The sequence below is a fragment of the Hemiscyllium ocellatum genome, chromosome 1, assembly GCF_020745735.1.
Source record: "Hemiscyllium ocellatum isolate sHemOce1 chromosome 1, sHemOce1.pat.X.cur, whole genome shotgun sequence".
Classification (NCBI taxonomy): domain Eukaryota; kingdom Metazoa; phylum Chordata; class Chondrichthyes; order Orectolobiformes; family Hemiscylliidae; genus Hemiscyllium; species Hemiscyllium ocellatum.
This window is the reverse complement of record NC_083401.1, coordinates 63862015-63882200: the sequence shown is the minus strand read 5'-3', so window position 1 is coordinate 63882200 and position 20186 is coordinate 63862015. Positions and strand designations below refer to the sequence as shown.

Here is a 20186-nt window from a genome sequence, read left to right as displayed (position 1 = left end):
GTAAAGTTTACTCAGAAAGAACAGGGGAGAAGAACAAGAACTTATAATTTTGAGAGACACAGGAGCTAACCAGTCACTGACAGTGAGAGATGAGCGATAATACGCTCTTTCTGATCTGTTACCCGAGAGTGTGGATAGACGGACAGAAATTCAGCATCCCCAAAGTAAGATCAGGTTGGAGTGCAAACTGAAACTGGGGAAGTTACAACGCGAGTGATTGACAGAGTGTCAGTTCCAAGAGTTCAAGAAACTGCCAGGAGTTAAAACAGAAATATCCTGGTATTTTCCCAGACTATGTGGTAACCAGTTCCCACTATTGTAAGTCAGAGAAAGATGAAGGAATTGAGGTTCAGTTAGCGGACAGTTGACATAATGATATAGTTTGACATAATGGTGCAGGAGAAACCTGAATAGGCAGAGGGTCAGACAGAAGTGTTTAGTCCTGAAAGGTTAAGGCACTTGCAACAGCAAGACGACAATAAAAGAAAAAAAATGCGTGGACCGGTACTCCGAACAGGAGGCAGAAAATATTCCTGAGGGTTTAAATCTTAAAGATGGAATCCTAAGATGGAAATGTTGACCATGACAGGTTAGTGCAGAGGAGAAATGGGCCGAAGTGCACCAGATTGTGTTGCCAGTAGCATACAGACAGGAAGTGTTATTATGGGTAGCACATGAACTACCTATAGGAGGTCACTTAGGTATATGGAAGACTCAGGCTAAGGTGCAAAAACATTTTTATTGGCCTGGAATGCACAAGGATGTGGTTAACTTTTGCCATACGTGTCACCCATGCCAAATGGTAGGTAAGCCACAGGTGGTAATAAAACCAGTACCTTTGTTGCCAATTCCCGCATTTGAAGAACTTTTCACCCAGGTTATAATTGATTGTGTAGGTCCCTTCCCAGGAAGTAAACATGGGAACTAGTACTCGTTAACCATAATTAACTGTCTACCGGATTTCCGGAGGCAATTCCATTACGGAGTATCAAAGCAAAAAAGGTGGTAGAGGAGCTAGTAGCTTTCTTCACACGGTATGTGCTACCCAGAGAGATTCAGTCGGACCAAGGGTCAAGTTTTACTGCTAGGCTGTTTAAGGAGGTTATGGATGGCTTAGGTGTACAGCACTTTAAATCAAGTATGTATCATCCTGAATCCCAGGGAGCTTTAGAAAGGTGGCATCAGACCATGTTGAGAGCATACTGTCAGGACTACCTGAATGTTTGGGATAAAGGTATCCCATTCGTATTGTTTGCCATTAGAGATGCCCCAAATGAATCTACTCAGTTTACTTCCTTTGAGTTAATATTCGGACATGAAGTGAGAGGCCCTTCTGAAATTATTTAAAGAAAATTTGTCAGAACCAAAGTTGGAGATCTCACACTTAGATTATGTATCAGAGGTGTATGTATTGGAGGTCAGGGAAAGATTAAATCTAGCAGGGGAGTTGGCTAAACAGCACCTAAAGAGGACACAGTGTAGAATGAAGCAGATGGCAGATAAAAGCTCTGAGAACTTGGATGTTTTCCCAAGGGGATGATGTGTTACTCTAGTTACCACTGATAGGAGATCCCTTCAAAGCCAGGTTTAGTGGTCCCTATTAAATTGATAAAAAGTTGAGTCGGGTGATCTATCCAGTCAGATAGTAATAAAGGTATCGGGTGTGTCATGTGAACTCATTGAAACTGTATTATCCTAGAGAGAAAGAACTGGAGAAACAATTGTTTGTTACTGCCCCACAGAGTGAGGAATCAAATCCAGATGATGTGGATTTTGATGTGTCTGAAAATAGATTTAAAAATGAAGAAGTCCTTGAGGATTGGGATAGATTAGTAAACTATCTGTCTCAGGAGCACAGATGACAGATTTGTTACTGCATTATAAGGACATATGTAAGAATCAGATGGGGAGGACTAATGCTATTAGACATGAAATAGACATAGGGAGTACTGCTCCGATAAAACAACACCCCTACCAGCTTAATTCTTTCAAAGCCAGACAGGTCCAGGAGGTAGAGGCCAGGCTTGGGAGCATATCATTGAACCAAGTCAGAGCAAGTGGAGTTCGCAGATCGTCTTAGTTCCCAAACCGAATAGGTCTCAATGATTCTGCATGGATTATCGGAAGGTAAATGCTATTATAAAATTGGACTCATATACAATTCCGAGATTGGAGGACTGTATCGAGAAAGTCAGACATGCCAGTTACATCACCAAGTAGGACTTAATGTGTGGTTACCGGCAGGTACCTTTATCAGAGACGATGAAAGACATTTCTGCATTTGTAACCCCAAATGGGTTATATCAGTTTAAAGTGATGCCTTTGGAATGAAGAACACACCCTCCATTTTCCAAAGATTCGTGAACAGAGCCGTAGCTGGGTTAACAAACTGTGCAGTCAATTTGGACGAAGTAGTGATCTTTAGTAAGTCCTGGAAATATCACATGGGACAGTTAGCAGAGCTCTTTGAATGACTTTGAGAAGCAATACTGGTAATAAATGTAAACAGGACTGAATTTGCGAAAGCAGAGGTGATATTCTTGGGACATAACATCGGTCATGGAAGGTTGACCCCACGAACACAAAGATGAAGGCTATTGAGGTATTTCCACGACCAACCTCAAAGAAAGAGGTACTTTGATTTTTAAATCTCAGCAGATTCTGTTGAAACTTTTTTCCAAACTGCAGCAATGTAATGACACTGTTAACTGAGTTGCTGAAGAACACAATGTGGACAGAACAATGCCGAGAGGTATTCGACCATTTCAAAGCAATATTGACCACTGCACTAGTTCTAGCTACTCCAAACCTTTCAAAACCATTTAAAGATATGATCGATGCTAGTGACATACAAGTTGGAGCTGTACTGGTACAAGAAGATGAGGATGGGATTGAACTTCCAGTTGGTTACTTTTTGAAGAAACTCAACATCCAGCAGAGGAAATACCCCACAATCGAAAAAGAACTATTGAGTGTGGTACTGCCTTACAACATTTTAATGCTTATGTCACAAACAATGTGTCGTAGACGAATGTGTACACAGATCACAATCCTCTTACATTCTTAGAATGCTTTAAAGACAAAAATATGAGACTATTTCATTGGAGTCCTATGTTACAGAATTTTAAGTTAAAAATCGTACATGTTGAGGGTCATAGGAATGTAATTGCAGATGCGTTATCATGGATTTAAATAATAAAGTTCATATGATATTTGTATTTAGGGAAGACGTCATGGTGAACTTAGATTAAAGTTATCTGTATGTTATGGTAACGTGTTTAAAGAATAGAAAAAATGAAGCCATCTTTTCATTATGATGGTTCATTTTTTCTTAAAGGGGGACGTGTTATGAAGGTGTAAGGGGTACTGTACCTTTAAGAGAGTTGAAAGCTGATAATAGGAAGGGTTTGGAGGGATATGGGCCAGGTCCTGGCAGGTGGGACTAGATTGGGTTGGGATATCTTGTCGACATGGATAGGCACAGAGAGTCCAGAACAAGGTAACAATGTAATGCTTGCTCAGAACAGCTAGCACTGGCTGGATTGCTTGGAGACAAAAACAAATTCAAATTCGGCCAATCGTTTAAATTATGTCCCAAGATACCAAACTCCAATCAAGTTTGAATTTGGTATTTTGACAACACTAAAACTAATGAAACGATCCGATGTTTTGGGGTTTAAAACCGAAAAAAATTGAACAGTTGAGAGAGAACTACTAAAAGGCCAACAGATGTAGGCTGCTCATAAGAACTCTCTGAGAGAACTGTCTAGAGAAGGAGTTTACATTAAAAAAAATCCACTCCGACCTGGAGAGCAAATCTATAGCAGAAGATACAAAGAGAAGATTCGACAGCTGGCTGGTTTTGAAATTTGAATTTTTCAGTAAATCTTAATCAGAGGTTTTCTCTGACCAGTATTGTAGAGGGGAAGACAATAGATAGGTATAGATAAATTAGTTGCAAACAGTTGTTAGTTAATATTCTCTGTTAGACCTTAAAAAGTTGTTAATTTTTATGTTAAATAGTGACTTTTGGAATGGTTCTTTGACTCTCGAATTTTTACAGATTACTGCATGGGGTAGATCTTTTCTGTGGTGCTGGTTTAAGTTAGCAAGGGGTGTTTACCCCTTGTCAGAACATCAGCCCCTAATTAAAGTCCTTACACATTTCTGAACAAGTGGCCAAATTCAGCTCTAACTCTGTTCACAAATTTGCTTATGCACCACAACTTGATGGAATTTTTTAATGAAGTAACCAGAATTGATGAGGGCAGAGTGGTGACATGGTAGACTAATTAGCAATGTTAGATCACATGGGATGCAGGGTGAGCTTGCCAATTGGATACAAAATTGATTTTATAATAGGAGACAGACGGTAGTCGTCAATGGTTTCTTTTAGGATTGATGGCCTATGACTAGCAGTGTTCCACAGGGATCAGTTCTTTTGTTTGTCAAACAGGGGCAGAACTTACACAATTAATGGTACAGCCCTTTGGAACAGAGAGACCTAGATTAAATTACCACCCCAGGTACATAATTCTATGAAAATGTTTGCATCACATGTAGACATGTTGATTAAATAGGCATTTAGCACACTTGCCTTCATTGCTCAGACGGCATTGGTGAGGCCTCTTCAGGAGTGCTGTGCGCAGTTCTGGTTGCCCTTTTTTACTAAACTGTAAAAGGTTCAAAAGAGATTTACCAGGAATGGAGGGTTTGCAATAGAAAAATTGGAAAGACTTTTTTCACTGGAGTGTAGGAGGTTGAGGGATTGTCTTATTTAAGTTTATAAAAGCAAGAGGGGCATAGGTAAGGTGAATAGCAAGGGTCTTTTGCCTAGGGTGGGCAAGTTCAAAACTAGAGGACATATTTTTAAGGTGAGAGGAGGAAGACTTATAAAGGACCTCAGGAACAACCCTTTTTGCAGAGTTGTTCATGTGTGAGTGAACTTCCAGAGGAAGTGGTGGATGCAAGTACAGTTACAACATTTAAAAGACATTTGATAACCTCTTGAATGGGAATGATTTGAGGCACAGGCAACAGGGACTAATTTAGTGTGGCAACATGGTCAGTGTGGACTGGTTAGACTGAACGGTCTGTTTTCATGCTGCATGACTCGTAGTGAGTTGGAGCTCAAACAACGACAAGAGTATAGGAACAGATAGACAGCGTAGTGGCATGGTGTAAATACAACAATCTCTCTCTCAATGTCAGCAAAATGAAGGAACTGATCACTGACTTCAGGAAGTGGAGATGAGGGCACACCCAGTCTGTATCAATGATGCTGAAGTAGAGATAGTCGAGAGCTTCAAGTTCCTAGGAGTAAATATCACTGACAATCTATCCTGGTTTATCCATGTCAATGCCACAGTCAAGAAAGCACACCAATGTCATTCCTTCCTCAGGAGGCTAAGGAAATTCAGCATGTCCACAATGTCTCTTAACAAGTTTTTATAAATGCACATAGAAAGGATCCTATCCAAATGTATCACAGCTTGGTATGGCAACTACTCTGATCAAAACTGCGAGACAGTTGTGAACACAGTCCATTACATAAATCAACCTCCCATCCACTGACTCCATCTATAGTTTCCGCTGCCTGGGAAAGCAGCCAACATAATCAAAGACCCCTCCCAGCCCAGTTATATTCTCTTCCACCCTCTTCCCTCAAGCAGAAGATATAAAAGTTTGAAAACACGTACTAACAGATTCAAGAACAGCTTTTCCCCGCTATCAGACTTATGAACAGACTTCTCACATTTCAGAGTTGATCTTTCTCTGCACTTTCTCTGTAACTGTCACACCATATTCTACAGATGAAAATGTGTTGCTGGTTAAAGCACAGCAGGTTAGGCAGCATCCAAGGAACAGGAAATTCGACGTTTCGGGCTAGAGCCCTTCATCAGGAAGCCTTCATCAGGCTCTGGCCCGAAACGTCGAATTTCCTGTTCCTTGGATGCTGCCTAACCTGCTGTGCTTTAACCAGCAACACATTTTCAGCTGTGATCTCCAGCATCTGCAGACCTCACTTTTTACACCATATTCTACATTCTGTTCTATTACTCGGATACACTTATGTAGGTTTGATTTGTAGGGTTAGCACACAACATAATACTTCCCAATGTATCTTACACATGTGACAATAATAAATCAAATCAATTCATTTTACTGATGTTGGCTGCTTTTTTCAAACAAGACTCATGAAATTGCTAATTTATTAAGAAGAATGGACTTGTAGAAATATCAGCATTTTAATTTTTGCCAAGACTCTGCCAGCAGCTAAATGATATTCAAGAAAATTCAAGTGATAGAACAAAATGTCCCCTAGAAAATGAACCATGATATGAGTACAGAAAAACGTTTGACATTGTTCCAAGCTCTTTTGATTCAATCTTAAATTGTGAGACAAGGTTAAGGTGCTGTTGTGTGGGGACACCTTTTTCACTGAAACAATGCATTCAGTAGGATATTTTGCAAAACAGGGATCCACAGAAAATATCTAATATTTGGGAGTTTGGAAACTTCCCTCAGGCAAATACCCCGTACCAAAGTTAAATAGTTTTCAAAGCTGTAAGTCATTGGGCAAGTTTGACCAGGTCAAGGCCTGGAAGCAATGGAATATTCCATCTCAGCTTGGGGAAGAACTGGCAGGACCAGTCCTGCCCTGCAGACGTTCTCCTCCTGTTGATCAATTACGGTAGGATATTAATGGTGGCTATGGAGTAGATTGTGACCCAGATCATCTCGTGTTCTCAGATGAAGGAGATATAGCAGTGGGTTGCAGCAGTGGGGACCTAAAGGGATAAAATGGGAAGCATTTACTGCAAGTGACAAGTATTGTAAATAGTTCAATTCTACTAGATAGAGGGTCAGAAGTAAAAATGGTGACAAGAGTGTTAGTAACTGTGGAGAACATGGGTGAATTTTCATGATAACAAAACAGCATTTTCATTCATGCAGTTAAAAGAAATCTATGTACATGATACCAATGATACATGTGTTAGCCATGAGTGCACAACTGAAACAGGTTAACCTGCAGTGGTGTTTAAATATTACTTGATTAGTCACATTACAACACTCATTGGGCTAAAGAGTTTACAAACGTGCCAAGCAAATTCTCAGACAACAGTGTGTGCATCATATACGTCATTAGACAGAATTACACAGACAGAGGAGCAAAGGTTTCCACTTATATGTTATTTTATTGCCAATATCTGCTTTGCTCTAATATTCTGAGAATAATCTACCACATATTGGTTTACAGAAAACAAAACAGCTTACAAAGACATTTGCACATCATTACGTTTAATAGACAAAATGGTACAATACAGGGTATAGGCAATCTAAAACTGACCAACACATCCGGAATGAATATATAACACAACTGTAATTTAAAAAACAAACTATCTACAGTTAGGAATGTTAAATTCTACACAACTGTTAAATAAATATCACATTATATGCAGATATTTCTACTTAGGTCAGTATATTACTGTTATACTGTATGGCACCCTTGCATTTGCTGTTGAAACATCCATACCTATAAGCATTCAAAGAATTTTTTTTCCAGTATTCTTAAATTGCTAAACTTTAATACAAATTCTTTCAATTTCTAATTACATATTTAAAAACAGCAGCTCATAATCTGAATATTGGCAGCCCATTTCATATCATCAGTTGCTAACAATACTTTTAGTGGTACATGCTGGAAGTGATAAAAAATATAGAAAAACTCATGAAATCTTTACTTCAGTAAAGGTTTTTCCTTCGAATTCAGGTGCATCGGTCTTTCATTTCGAAGCAATCATCTCATTTGAAGAAAGCCTGATGAAAGTGATCACATCTAATTTGGAATTCACCTTCAGTATTCCACAGATACTTCAAATACATATTTAAGAAGGATTTTTTTCTGCTTTTTTTATTAATGAGTTTTCATTTTTAAAAGCCAGTTTTGTTTCTTTGCAATTGGGGTTTGAAAGTTATACGATAAATTTACAGCCATTATCTGATGGCATAATACATTACAAAATCCATCAGACAAATGCTAAAAACATCAGATGTACAGTATTTACACTTAAACAGAGTATATTTCAGGGCCAAACAAGCATTATTTGCCTGTAGAAACAATTAATAAACTAAACTGAGCAAAAATAACCACAGTACTGTGGAAGTAAATGTCTATACATAGACCATAACACTTTAATATCGTACAACTTGCTTAAATCATGATGTCGCAGTTAGAATCTAGTGAGGTGAATACGAGGAACAATTAACTTGGAATATTCCACAACTTTTGTACTGTGACAAGTATACTATATATTATATATATGTCAACATAGGTAACCAATTTCTCTGCCTTCCACAATAAGATCATTATCGGAATTATATTCTCACTGCCCACTAATGTACTAACAGTAGCATCTAAATCAACTTGAATAATAATAGAATGTCTAAGAAACTTTTTGAAATGAACATAAAAAATTCATCTTCCCTATCACTGTACAAGTGTATCCAAATTAATTAATATATACAAGATATTGTTTAGCATACTATTGAAAATCTACAAATTGCTTAATATTTTATCATTATAGTCTAAAAATATTAAATATTGACTTATTTATTGCATACCCCTTTAAGACAATATTCCCAAATTATTCAAATGTTTATAATGTTTATTGTCAAAGCTGAAAGTCAATATTCATTGTACAGTTTAATGTAAGATGTATATTTAATTCCTAACACTGCATCATAATTTTCAATACTGTTGTGATTACAATGCTTGGTAAATAAAGTCAATAATTATTGTATAAAATAGATGATCCTTAGCTGTCAAGGATTTAGCCGCTGTTTACAGCTTACAAATATGACAGAGCAATAAAACAGATTGGATTAATAACGGTACAGCGCTTTGAGCCAGTTTGTACATTGAGTACTATATAATTGCAAGTTATTGTTGCCATTATCTATTACTGAAGATTTAGTTATCACGTCCAATAAACTAAATCACTTTTATAACACAGCAAGGAGCAGCCTAGTTCAGTGAGCCTTCTATGACATATGCAATCTACAAATTGCAGTGTTTTATGTGTAATATAGTAAACTCACATAGATGGATCCACTGAAATATATTTTTAAGCAGTACAGGGGTAGTAATTTCTATCATCAATATTATGACTGAATCCTGAATGCTTTTCTCAAAAATAATTTCTGCTATTTTACTTAAAAAAGAGGGCCATTTATAGTGAACACCTTTGTTGTTACAGTCAAAAGAGAAATCTGATTTAAACGCATTAAGCATTCACATAAAACTATATCCAAAGGTAACTTTTACTCTTTAGTAGTAATTTTTTTTAAAAAAGTTTACATCTGTCAGTATGATTTGAGAATTCATGAACTTTGCTAAAATATATCACCTTGGCTCTAAGATCAATTTTATTCGGTAAAATTTAAGGATGGATATTGGACAGTTCCCAGTAACTTACTGGGAGAGACAACCACCCAAAGAATACCTTCTTTTGAAGATTTTTTTTAGGTTGCCAGTGCAAGTCCTTTCTGGCCTCTGTGAAACATGCTGTATCACATTTTATCATCTTCAATGAGATGAAGCTTCCAGTATAGTGGTGCAGTGTAAAACTTGAATTATTCCTGAGTTTTCAAAAGCAACAAAAAAACTATGACATATTAATAGCCTTGTCTTCAAAATAATGCGTTTCTTATCAGCCTTTTGTTTGCAGTGATACCTTTGGTAAACCTCCCTAAAAGTTGAAAGTTTGTAAGAAGGAAGATTCAATTTTACAGTTTAGGCTGTTGACAGGTCGGATCGGACAGAGTCTTCTCTCAAATGGTGATGCTTACCATTATCAGCTTCATGCAGTTGTGCACGTCTTTCAATAGTTATCCTGTACTTCTTCCTAGAAAGAAATGACAACATTGCTAAAATACTCCATTCCATATTTGAAAAACATACACATGAAAGATTCAGGGTCCTGGATAGAAAGATGAACTATTTCCCCCTTTCAGGTATTGATAAGCCATCTGTTCTTTTCTAGCAGTTGTTTTGTTTTTATTTCAGATACACTGAGGTCATAAATTTAGAGAATTTCTTTCAAATACGTTACATGTTTTGTCTGTTTTATGGGTACAAAACAAATGCCAAATTTTGCATTCTTTTTCCCATGCAGGATGTGCACTGGAAATATATTAGGCCTTTTCTGCCGTCTGAAACAAACGCAAGCGTCATTTCGGCCACATGTTTGGCTGCATTGTGTATTGTTTGGTTTTGAACTACTTCAGAGGAAAGAGTTCGTCAATGTTCTGAATTCTTTTCCAATTGCTTCACATGCAAATGCTTCTGGGTTTATTCTGAGGCTTCCAACTCAGTGAGAAGAGGATCACCATAAGTACCAAGAAATAGGTGCCTCTTCAGTAACAGGAAATCACACCTTGTCTTCAGATTGGAGCACAGTGTGAGCTAGATGCATTTCAACCAGGAGGCAATTGCTTATTGGTGCTACTTGTGAGTGAGGCTTGCTGTTCAACACCAAAACAGGTTCTGCATGGTGTGTCACTGCTGTTTCAGACAACACTAAAATCAGTTGGCTAGCTTGATGTGCACAGGGCTATTCTGAAGGTTGCTGATGAGATGGCAAAAGTTCATTAGCTTCCCAATGGAGGGTGATAAGCAGCAAGTGAGAACATTCAAATCTGTCACTACTTTGAAGATATTTATACCAGAAAATAACAATACAGTACCACACAAACTGTTGTGTGCAATTTCAATTGAGAAAATTAACAGAAATCAGAAAATCGTATGGCATTCAGAATAATCATCTTTTGATGCCTCTTCAACAACTAAAGAAACAATTGACCAGGTACAAAATCTAAAAATTAGGCTGCAAAAGTATACAATAAACATGCTTAAACTGGAAAAAAATATAAATTGTCCTCATCACTTTACATATAGGGCAAAACGGTTCCCTGTCATTTTGTTTTGTTTGCTGCAGAAAACATTCTGAGCTCAAACTTGAATGCAGGTGTTTTGACCAGCTTTCTGGAACCATTTTCAGTCTGTTTGAGCCGAACATCTGTGCTACAAAATCTGAGGCTGCATTTAACTGAACCAGACAATGAACTGTGTCTAAAATTGTAACAGGTCCATACTGGACAAATTGGGATAATTCTAAACAGATCCAACTGGCTTCATTTCAGATCAATCTGAATTTGAAATGACTTCAGAGCGCATTCCTGGACAAATATTTGACAGCAGTTGTTTCCGATGTGCTGGGTTTCTTTACTAGAATACTTCCAAAATCAACAAAGCATGCTACAGGACATTCTTAATTTATATAGATGTCTCAAATTATGTGTTTCTTTTTGCATTTTTAACATAATAAGTGATTTTCCAGTATAGACTGGCAGCAGGGAACTTGCCACCAGCACATATTGAAATTGCTGCCTGTGATTTTGCAATATGGGATGCATGAGATTGCCCATGACAACTGCATATGTGGAAAATTACCCCTTGGTGCTCAATAAAATACTCAAGAAAGAAATAATTATTGACATTCCAAATAAAGATTAATGAAAACAGGAAAATAATTCTTTCTTTACTCTTCATTAACAAATTCTCTGGTCATGTTATGTTGTAACATTGTTCAATGTTTCCACTAAAATTTGTTCGGTTCAATGTTCCAAACAGAATCCTAAGCATGTCCTTTTGGAATGTGCTTATGACTTTCTCAGAAATACCAAAAAGAACAAATGCTCAAGAAATCATTTATAATTGGCCTCTCTTCCTCAAACCCTCCTGTATATTGTGCACACTATACCAGACTAAAGAAAAAAAAGTCAATCATCTGCTAATCCCAACATTCTGCCAAGAGTGTACGAAGAACAAATTCATCTCTCTCTATGAATTCCACATAGAATCTTACCAAAAAGGAGGGCTTTATTTTGTCGGGAAAATATATCATAATTTTTGTCAAGCATTCCTATGTAATTCAAATCCTTAAGCTCATGAACTCAATACTTTTAAGAAGATTTTAAAATCTTTTAAGATTTTACTAATTAGAACTCCTGGCATGAAGTATAAACCACCAAGATTGAAGCTACAGACAAGAATAAGTTTTTGGCAATGCTCCCACTGTGCAAGTTCCATGTTGGAAATATGAATGGGAACCATTTGGTTTTTATTGTAACCTATTAATGTTTCTTTCAATGCAAGATGTGCTTCCTGGTGGACAGCTCACCGATATGAAGACGAGATTGTCAACACCACTATAGAATCTGAAGCAAACAAAAGGTATTAAATACTGACATTTTTCATCTTTTTTTTTGCTTCAGATTCTGTAAATCTTGACAAACAACTGCAGTTAAGAAAAGGTTGAGAGGAAGGCAGCAGAGGGATAAAACTCACTAACGGCAAGCCAGTGTGGTGGGAAGAATTTAGAGATGATAATCCAGAACAATATTAACTGGCATTTTGAGAAGTATTTACTAACAAGCGAAAGTCAGCACAAATTTGTTTCAAATAAATTATATGTGACAAACTCAACTGGATTTTTTTGGTGAAGTCAGGCAGATGGCTAACAGAGGGACTGTAATTGATGCTGTGTTTATGGACTTACAGCAAATGCCTGTCAAAGTATCACTTTTTGGACTTATTTGAAAAATTGAAAGCCACAGGATTAAAAACAATAGACGTGGATTTTCAGAATAAAAACATATGAACTACTCTACTTGGAGTAGGCCATTTGGCCCTTTGAAATGCTGCACCATTCATTCTGATCATGGCTGATTCCCGGTCTCAATGTTATTTTCCCATTTGATGACTTTAAAAACTAAAATTTTATTTATCGCTTTTGTGAATATATTCACTGACTTGGTCTGCACAGCCTTCTGAGGGAGAGAATTCCACAGATTCACACTTTGAGTGAAAAATAATCCTCATTAGATTAGATTATTTAGTGTGGAAACAGGCCCTTCGGCCCAACAAGACCACACCGACCCGCAACCCACCCATACCCCTACCTAACACTACAGGCAATTTAGCATGGCCAATTCACCTGACCCGCACATCTTTGGACTGTGGGAGGAAACCGGAGCACCCAGAGGAATCCCACGCAGACACGGGGAGAACATGCAAACTCCACACAGTCAGTTGCCTGAGGCAAGAATTGAACCCGGGTCTCTGGTGCTGTGAGGCAGCAGTGCTAACCACTGTGCCACCATGCCGCCCTCAATTGGTCTACCTCATTTTGAGAGACTGTGGCTTCTTGTTCTAGACTATCCTATCAGGGGAAAACATCCTCTCTGCACCTAGTCTATCCAGGTGTGTTAGAATTCTTCTAATCACAATACTTTACCAATTGTTTTTCACACCAAAGTATATTACTTCATAGTTATCTACATTGTAATGCACTAGCCATGTGTTTGCTCATTCACTCAACTTGTTTAAATCATCCTGAAGCCTCCTTGCATTTTCTTCACAACTCACAATTCCAACTCCAACTGTGGCTATAAAAGTCTAGGAAGGTAGATGTTGAAAGTGCTATCCTGCAATGTTTAGAACTATGGGTCACAATCTAAAGATATGTGGGAAACCATTTAGGAAAAGAATTTAATAGAATCTTTACAGTGCAGATAGAGGCCATTTGGCCCATCGGGTCTGAGCTGACTGTCTGAAGAGCATCCCACGCTTTCCCGTAACTCCACAGTTAACCCACCTAGCCTGCACACTATAGGCAATTTAGCATGGCCAACCCTCCTAACTTGCCCATTTTGAACTGTGGGAGGAAGCCCACACAGACACAGTGAGAAAATTCAAATTCCACACAAAGAATCACCCAAGGTTGGAATCAAACCTGGGTCCTAGTGCTGTGAAGCAGCAGTGCTATCCAAAGAGCCATTGTGTTGCTGAGGGAAAATGTCTTCACACAATGAATGGTGAATTCACTATCACAGAAAGCAGTTAAGGCTAAAAATAACTGCATGGTTTCAAGAAGGAGTTGGTTATTGCACTTTGAGCTAAAGAATCAAAGAATATGAGGGAAAAGTGGAATAGGATACTCAGCTGGATCAGCCATGATCATAATGAATGATGGAACAGGTTTGAAGGGCCAATTGGCTTACTCCTGCTTCTATTTTCAATGTTTCTATTTATTGTCAGCAAACGTGGACATGTTGCATCCAGGTCATTTATAAATATTGTGAATAGCTGGCACTGGCTGTGCAAGCACTGATCCTTGCAGTATTCCACTCAGTACTGCTTGTCTTCTCAAAAAGGCCCATTTATCTTCACTTTCTGTTTCCTCCCTCAATCCATACCATTACGTCACCTCAATCCCATGTACTTGAATTCTGCACACTATCTCTTAAGTGGGACCTTATCTAAAGCCTTCTAAATATCCCAATACACCACATCCACTGGTTCTCCCTTATCCAGATTACTAGTCACTGCCTCAAAATAATTCAGTAGATTTTTAAGCATTATTTGCTTTTCATTAACCCACGTTGACTTTGTCCAACCCTGCTAATACTTTCCAAGTGTTGTGTTACCACAGCTTTTATAATAGACTCTAGCATTTTCCCACTGTTGGTGTTTGGCTAACAGGGCTGTGATCCTATATATTTTGTCTTCCTCCCTTTTTAACTACTGAATTACATTTGCCACCCTAGGAACTGCTTGAGAGGCTATAGAGTTCTTGGAAGGTAGCCATCAAAGCAGGGTCACTTCCTATAGTACTCAGCAATATATTTTATATCTCAGTGATCTGACAGTCTTTGACCCCATTAATTTCTGTCCCACTCTTTCCTTCAATTCGTCCCTCTTCCTAGAACCTTGATTCCCTAACATTTCTGAGAAGTTATCTGTGCCCATTCTTATGAAGACAGAACTAAAATACGTATTCATTTCTTCTGCCATTTCTTAGTTCTTCCTTATAATTTTCCCAGCTTCTGAGTGTAGAGGATGTATGTTTGTCTTTACAAATCTTGATCTCTTCACATAACTGTGGAAGCATTTCGTCAGTTTTTTTTGTATTCCCTGAATACTCTATTTTCATGCTCTACTATTCCATATCTTGATCAAATCTTTCAGTCTCTTTTGCTAAATTCTAAAATGCTCCCAATCTATAGACTTGATGCTTTTTCTGCTTTTTATGTCTCCTCTTTTGATCTAATACTATCCCAAATTACTTTAGTAAGCTATGATTGAACCACGTTTCCTCTTCTATTTTTGACCCAAATGAAACACTGCTTATCCACTGTCAACCAATGGTCAGGGTCCCCAATCCATCCTTGCAAATTTGCACCTCAGACCTTCATAGCTTTTTAAAAAAGTTATATTCAGAACCCCAGTTTTGAATTTGCCTCCATCAGTCTCCATTTTAATGAAGAATTCTTCATATTATAGTCACTCTTCCCCATAGGACCCTCACATCGCAAATTGTTGATTAAGCCTTTTTCATTATACAGTAACCACTCTGGAATGGTTTAGTCTCTGTCCATGGTTCCTCAAAGTTTTGGTCCAATAAAACCCATCATGTATACACTTCAGAAAAATCTTCCTCCACAATATCAGCTAATTTGATATGTCCAATTTATATCGAAAATCACCCATATTACAGATGTATCCTTAATGCATGCTTCTCAGATTTCTTGTTCAATGCCCTCCCTTACATCTCCATGGTTTTTTGGGGCCCACAGACGTGTTTGTTCTCCCTTGGTATTTCTTATCTTCCACCCAGACAGGTTCCACAGCATGATTTTCCAAGCCAATATCAATCCTCATTATTGCATTGATTTGAATCCTGTATGAATAATACGACCCCAGCTCCTTTCACTTTGTGCCTGTCCTTCTTGAATAATGAATACTCCTGGGTGCTTACTTCACATCCTTGGTCACCTTACAGCCATGTCTCTGTAATCATAACTATATCACAACCACCTGTTTGTACTGCTAACTCATTATCTTACTGGAAATGCTTCCTGAAATAAAACATAAGAGCGTTTAGATTTTGTCTTTTTAACCTTACTGGTCAACTTTGCTTCATTCTGCACAATAAATTCATTAGTTTTACTCCCTTTTTTTTCAGACTTCCACCTTTGCTTCATACCTTTCTGGGATTGGTTTCTATTTTGTTCCTGATACACCTGTCTCTCTGCACTGTGACATATCCCACAGGTTAGTCTTAGGATTGCTGCAATTTGTGATAAGTAAAATGATCTGAAGGTAGGTATTCAGAGTTGAATCTAAATTTATAAATGGTACAAAACTTGGACGTGCAATAAACAGTGAGGAAGCTAACAACAAACTTCAGGATGTATGAATAAAAGTGAAACACTCTGAGGGTGAGTCAAAACTGACTCAAAACTTTAACTTTGTTCCTCAATTCACAGATGCTGCTAGATCTGCTGAGTTTTTCCAACACTTTCTGTTTTTAGTTCAGGAAGGCATAGACAGGTTTGTGAAATTGACAAGCATATGACAGTTGAAAGTTAACAAGGAGAAGTATGATGTCATGTATTTTGGGAGGAAGAATGAAGAATGGTGAGATAAACTAAATATAATTTTTTAAAGGAAGTGCATCAAGTCAGTACAGAACTGTACAGTCGTGAAAGAGGCCCTTCAGCCCATTGTGTTTACACTAGTCAATACACATGCACACTACCATGGTGGCACAGTGGCTTAGTGGTTAGCATTGTTGCCTAACAGCACCAGGAACCCAGATTCAATCCCTGCCTCGGGTAATTGTCTGTGTGAAGTTTGCACATTCGCCCCATGTCTGTGTGGGTTTCCTCCCACAGTCCAAAGATGTGCAGGTCAGGTGACTGGGTCATGCTAAAATTGCCCATAGTGTTAGGTGCATTAGTCAGAGGGATATGGGTCTGGGTGGGTTACTCTTCGGAGGGTTGGTGTGGACTTGTTGGAGTGAAGGGCCTGTTTCCACATTGTTGTGAATCCACTCTAATTCCATTTTGTAGCACTTGGCCTGTGGCCTTATATGCTGTGATGTTTCAAATGTTCATCAAAATTGTTCTTAAATGTTTTGAGGTTTTCTGCCACTACCACTCTTTCAGGCAATGAGTTCCAAAAACCCATAACCCTCTGGGTGAGAAGATTTTCCTTTGATCCCCATCAACCTCCTGCTCCTTACCTTAAAACTGTGCTCTCTTGTTATTGACCCCTCTACTAAGGGAATAAGTTTCTCCCAATCTACCCTGTCTATGCACCTCAGAACTCTGTACACAACAATCGGCAAACAGATCTATACACAGTATTCAAACTGTGACCTAACTAATGTTCGATGCAGGCTCATTGTAACCCCTTCATCTCGTATTCAATGCCTTGACTCAAAGACAAGTATCCCATAAGTCTTCTTAACTCCCTTACCTACCTGTCCTGCTGTCTTCAAGGATCTGTGGACATGCATGCCAAGGTCCATTGAATCCTCTGTATTTCCCAGGGTCTAACACTGTATACAAATTTTCAAAGATTTCAGGACTAGTTGAAGATGCTTTTGCAAAAGCATGAGATTGTATTCTCCATGTGCATTAAAGAAGCAAAAACAACGATGTCGCGCACAACATTTTTTAAAGAAGTATTTGGGTCGCATTTGGAGTATCATGCCCAATTTGGATCCACAGGTACTTCAGCACTGGCTGGAGACAAAGTGGGTTCAGGCCCAGGATTCCAATGGTCCAGGCTTTCCTCAGGGATTTTGTAGTGTCTTCATGGGTAACGGGCCTTTGTGTCAGATATAACTCCAACCAGTGGAGTGTTTGCCCTTGCTACCCATTGATTTCAATTTTACGAGGGCTCTTTGATGCCATATTCACACAAATATGGTCTTGACACTAAGGACTGTTACTCTCACCTCACCTCGGGAATTCAGCTCTTTAGTCCACATTTGAACCAAGATTGTAATGAGATCAGGAGCCAAGTGGGCCTGGTGTCACTGAGTATGTATTCCTGTATGAAGGGCTTTTGCCCTAAACGTCGATTTCACTGCTCCTCGGATGCTGCCTGAACTGCCTTGCTCTTCCAGCACCACTAATCCAGAATCTGGTTTCCAGCATCTGCAGTCATTGTTTTTACCTGGTGTCACTGATAGGTTAGTGCTGAGCAGGTGCTGCTTGATAGCACTATTGATGTCACCTTCCATCACTTTACTGATGATTGGCTGGGTTCGAGTTATCCTGCTATTTGTGTAAACAATATACATGGGCAATTTTCTACATGGTCAGGTAAATGTCAAGGTTGTAACTGCACTGGAAGAGCTTGGCTAGGGGAGCAACAAGTTCTGGAGCCCAAGTCTTCAGCACTATTGCCAGAATGTTGTTAGGGCTCACAGCCTTTGGTCTAATACCACGTGGTGTGAATCAAATTGGCTGATGACTGGTATCTGTGATGCTGGGGACCACCAGAGTGGATCGTCCACTCAGTATTCAGGGTGAAGATTGCTGCCAATGTTTCAACCTTATCTTTTGCACTGGGGTGTTGGGTTCTTCCAAAATGGGTACAAATACCACAGGTAGCAAGAGGAAATATTTCACACAGTGCATTTTTGGGATCTGGAATGTCTGGTCTGAAAGAGGATTGGAAGCAGAGTCAGTAATAACTTCCAGAAAAGAATTGAGTCAGTACTTGAGGAAAATTTACAAAGGGACAAGAAAGGAGAATGAGATGAATTTAATAGCCTCACCTAAAAATCAGGAGAGGTATAATGGCTCCTTCTGGATAGTATCAAACTGTGAACCAACCAAAGTGAAGAATAACTACACTGCAGTCCATCTGTGACCAGTCGGGAAATATGAAAATACAGAACTATGCTCCACCTCTCATCTACTTCAATCACTTCATTCACCCCAAACTTTGCAGTCAAGTAATTTCTTTTACAAATCATGCTCTTTTAGATACTTTGAAGAATCTAAATGGGCTTTCTTTTAAGGATAAAGGAATGTATACTTCTAAGACAATTTTCAAACTTTCAGCTCTGAGCGTAAGACAGCCTCTCATCTACAAAATTCAATAATTACACCCTTAATCTCTAACTTTTCAGAACATCAAGAGATCAAAGCATATCTTTACATCACAGTAGTTATTGAACTTTTGACCTCTGTTCTATTTTACCAAGTCCTCCAGGCCCATACTTAGGGTTGGCGAATTCTTTAGCTTGGATTAAATTACACTGACCCCCATTTCATAGTATAATGTCATTAACCTCTTCTATTTTGGAATGCTTCACTGAAGAAGCATTCACCCCATTGGGATAGGAAAACCTCTCCCCCGGAATCTCCCACTCTTAGCCTTTCCAGTACTAATCAAGATTCGGAGAAGCACTTTACAATGACAGCAGCATGAAGTACTGCAAGAAAGTGTGATTAGTTCAGCTCCTTAGAAGTGTTCTCAAATACTGTCCATTCATTAAACTCATCCAGTAAGATTGGGCAGACAGATTTGGAGATCATATTTAATGAGGATTGAGGATTAAACCTCCGCACAGTAACAGATGAACTGATTTAGCTTGGAGACATGGGCCCCCACTTCCGACGGACAAGGTCAATTATGTGACGCCTACGTTAATAAGGGAAGAAGAGAGACATAGAAAGCTTATGAAGTGGGGCTGATAAATGGAAATAGTAAACCATAGCCTTTTGTGCCGCCTTTGTGTTGCCCTTTGCCCTTGAATTATAGAACTTCGCCTCAGGCTGTGGTACTTTGACCTCCAACTGCATTCTGTTGCAGTTTACCTTTCACCATTTACTCTGGCATGTGATAGCTACTGAGGAGATGAAATGATAAAGCTAGCTCAAGTTATTCTATTTCAAACACTGATCCTTTGAAAAATCCTGAGAAATTACTTTGAAAAGATGCATCCATTTATTCATCCAAGAGTAAAACATGCAAAGTAACTTCTGACAAATAAAATCCAGCGACTGCATTACATTCCTTTATTATGCTTCGTATTCAACTTTACACATATATACAGTGAGGAATTTTATAGCAATTTGCATAACATGGAAAATGGTAAGATCTGTGGCAGAATCGCACACAAGTTCTGGCGAGATTTACCTCAATGTTTTTGCACGGCATCTTCCATGCATTAGCCAAGAGGTGTGGCAAGTTTCTCACGAGGCTGTGGTTTCTGGTTCTGGGGGATTACAGCTGGCTAAACACCTCAATGATG

The 20186-nt window shown here is 38.6% G+C and overlaps 1 protein-coding gene across 4 annotated transcripts in view; it reads right to left on the bottom strand.

Moving 5' to 3' along the window:
• Window positions 1–6229: 6229 nt before the first annotated feature.
• npr3 (natriuretic peptide receptor 3) overlaps window positions 6230–20186 on the bottom strand; it is an 80305-nt gene continuing 66348 nt past the window's right edge. For 2 of the 4 annotated variants that reach the window (XM_060821466.1, XM_060821515.1), the window contains exons 8-9: window positions 9853–9908; window positions 6230–6791 (exon numbers count right to left, since the gene is read on the bottom strand). In XM_060821466.1, the coding sequence (XP_060677449.1) occupies window positions 6703–6791; window positions 9853–9908 (145 nt within the window). In that variant the 3' untranslated portion in view covers window positions 6230–6702. Of the gene's footprint in view, window positions 6792–7179; window positions 9909–20186 lie in introns of those variants that run through there. The other 2 variants (XM_060821592.1, XM_060821558.1) reach the window with 2 other exon arrangements.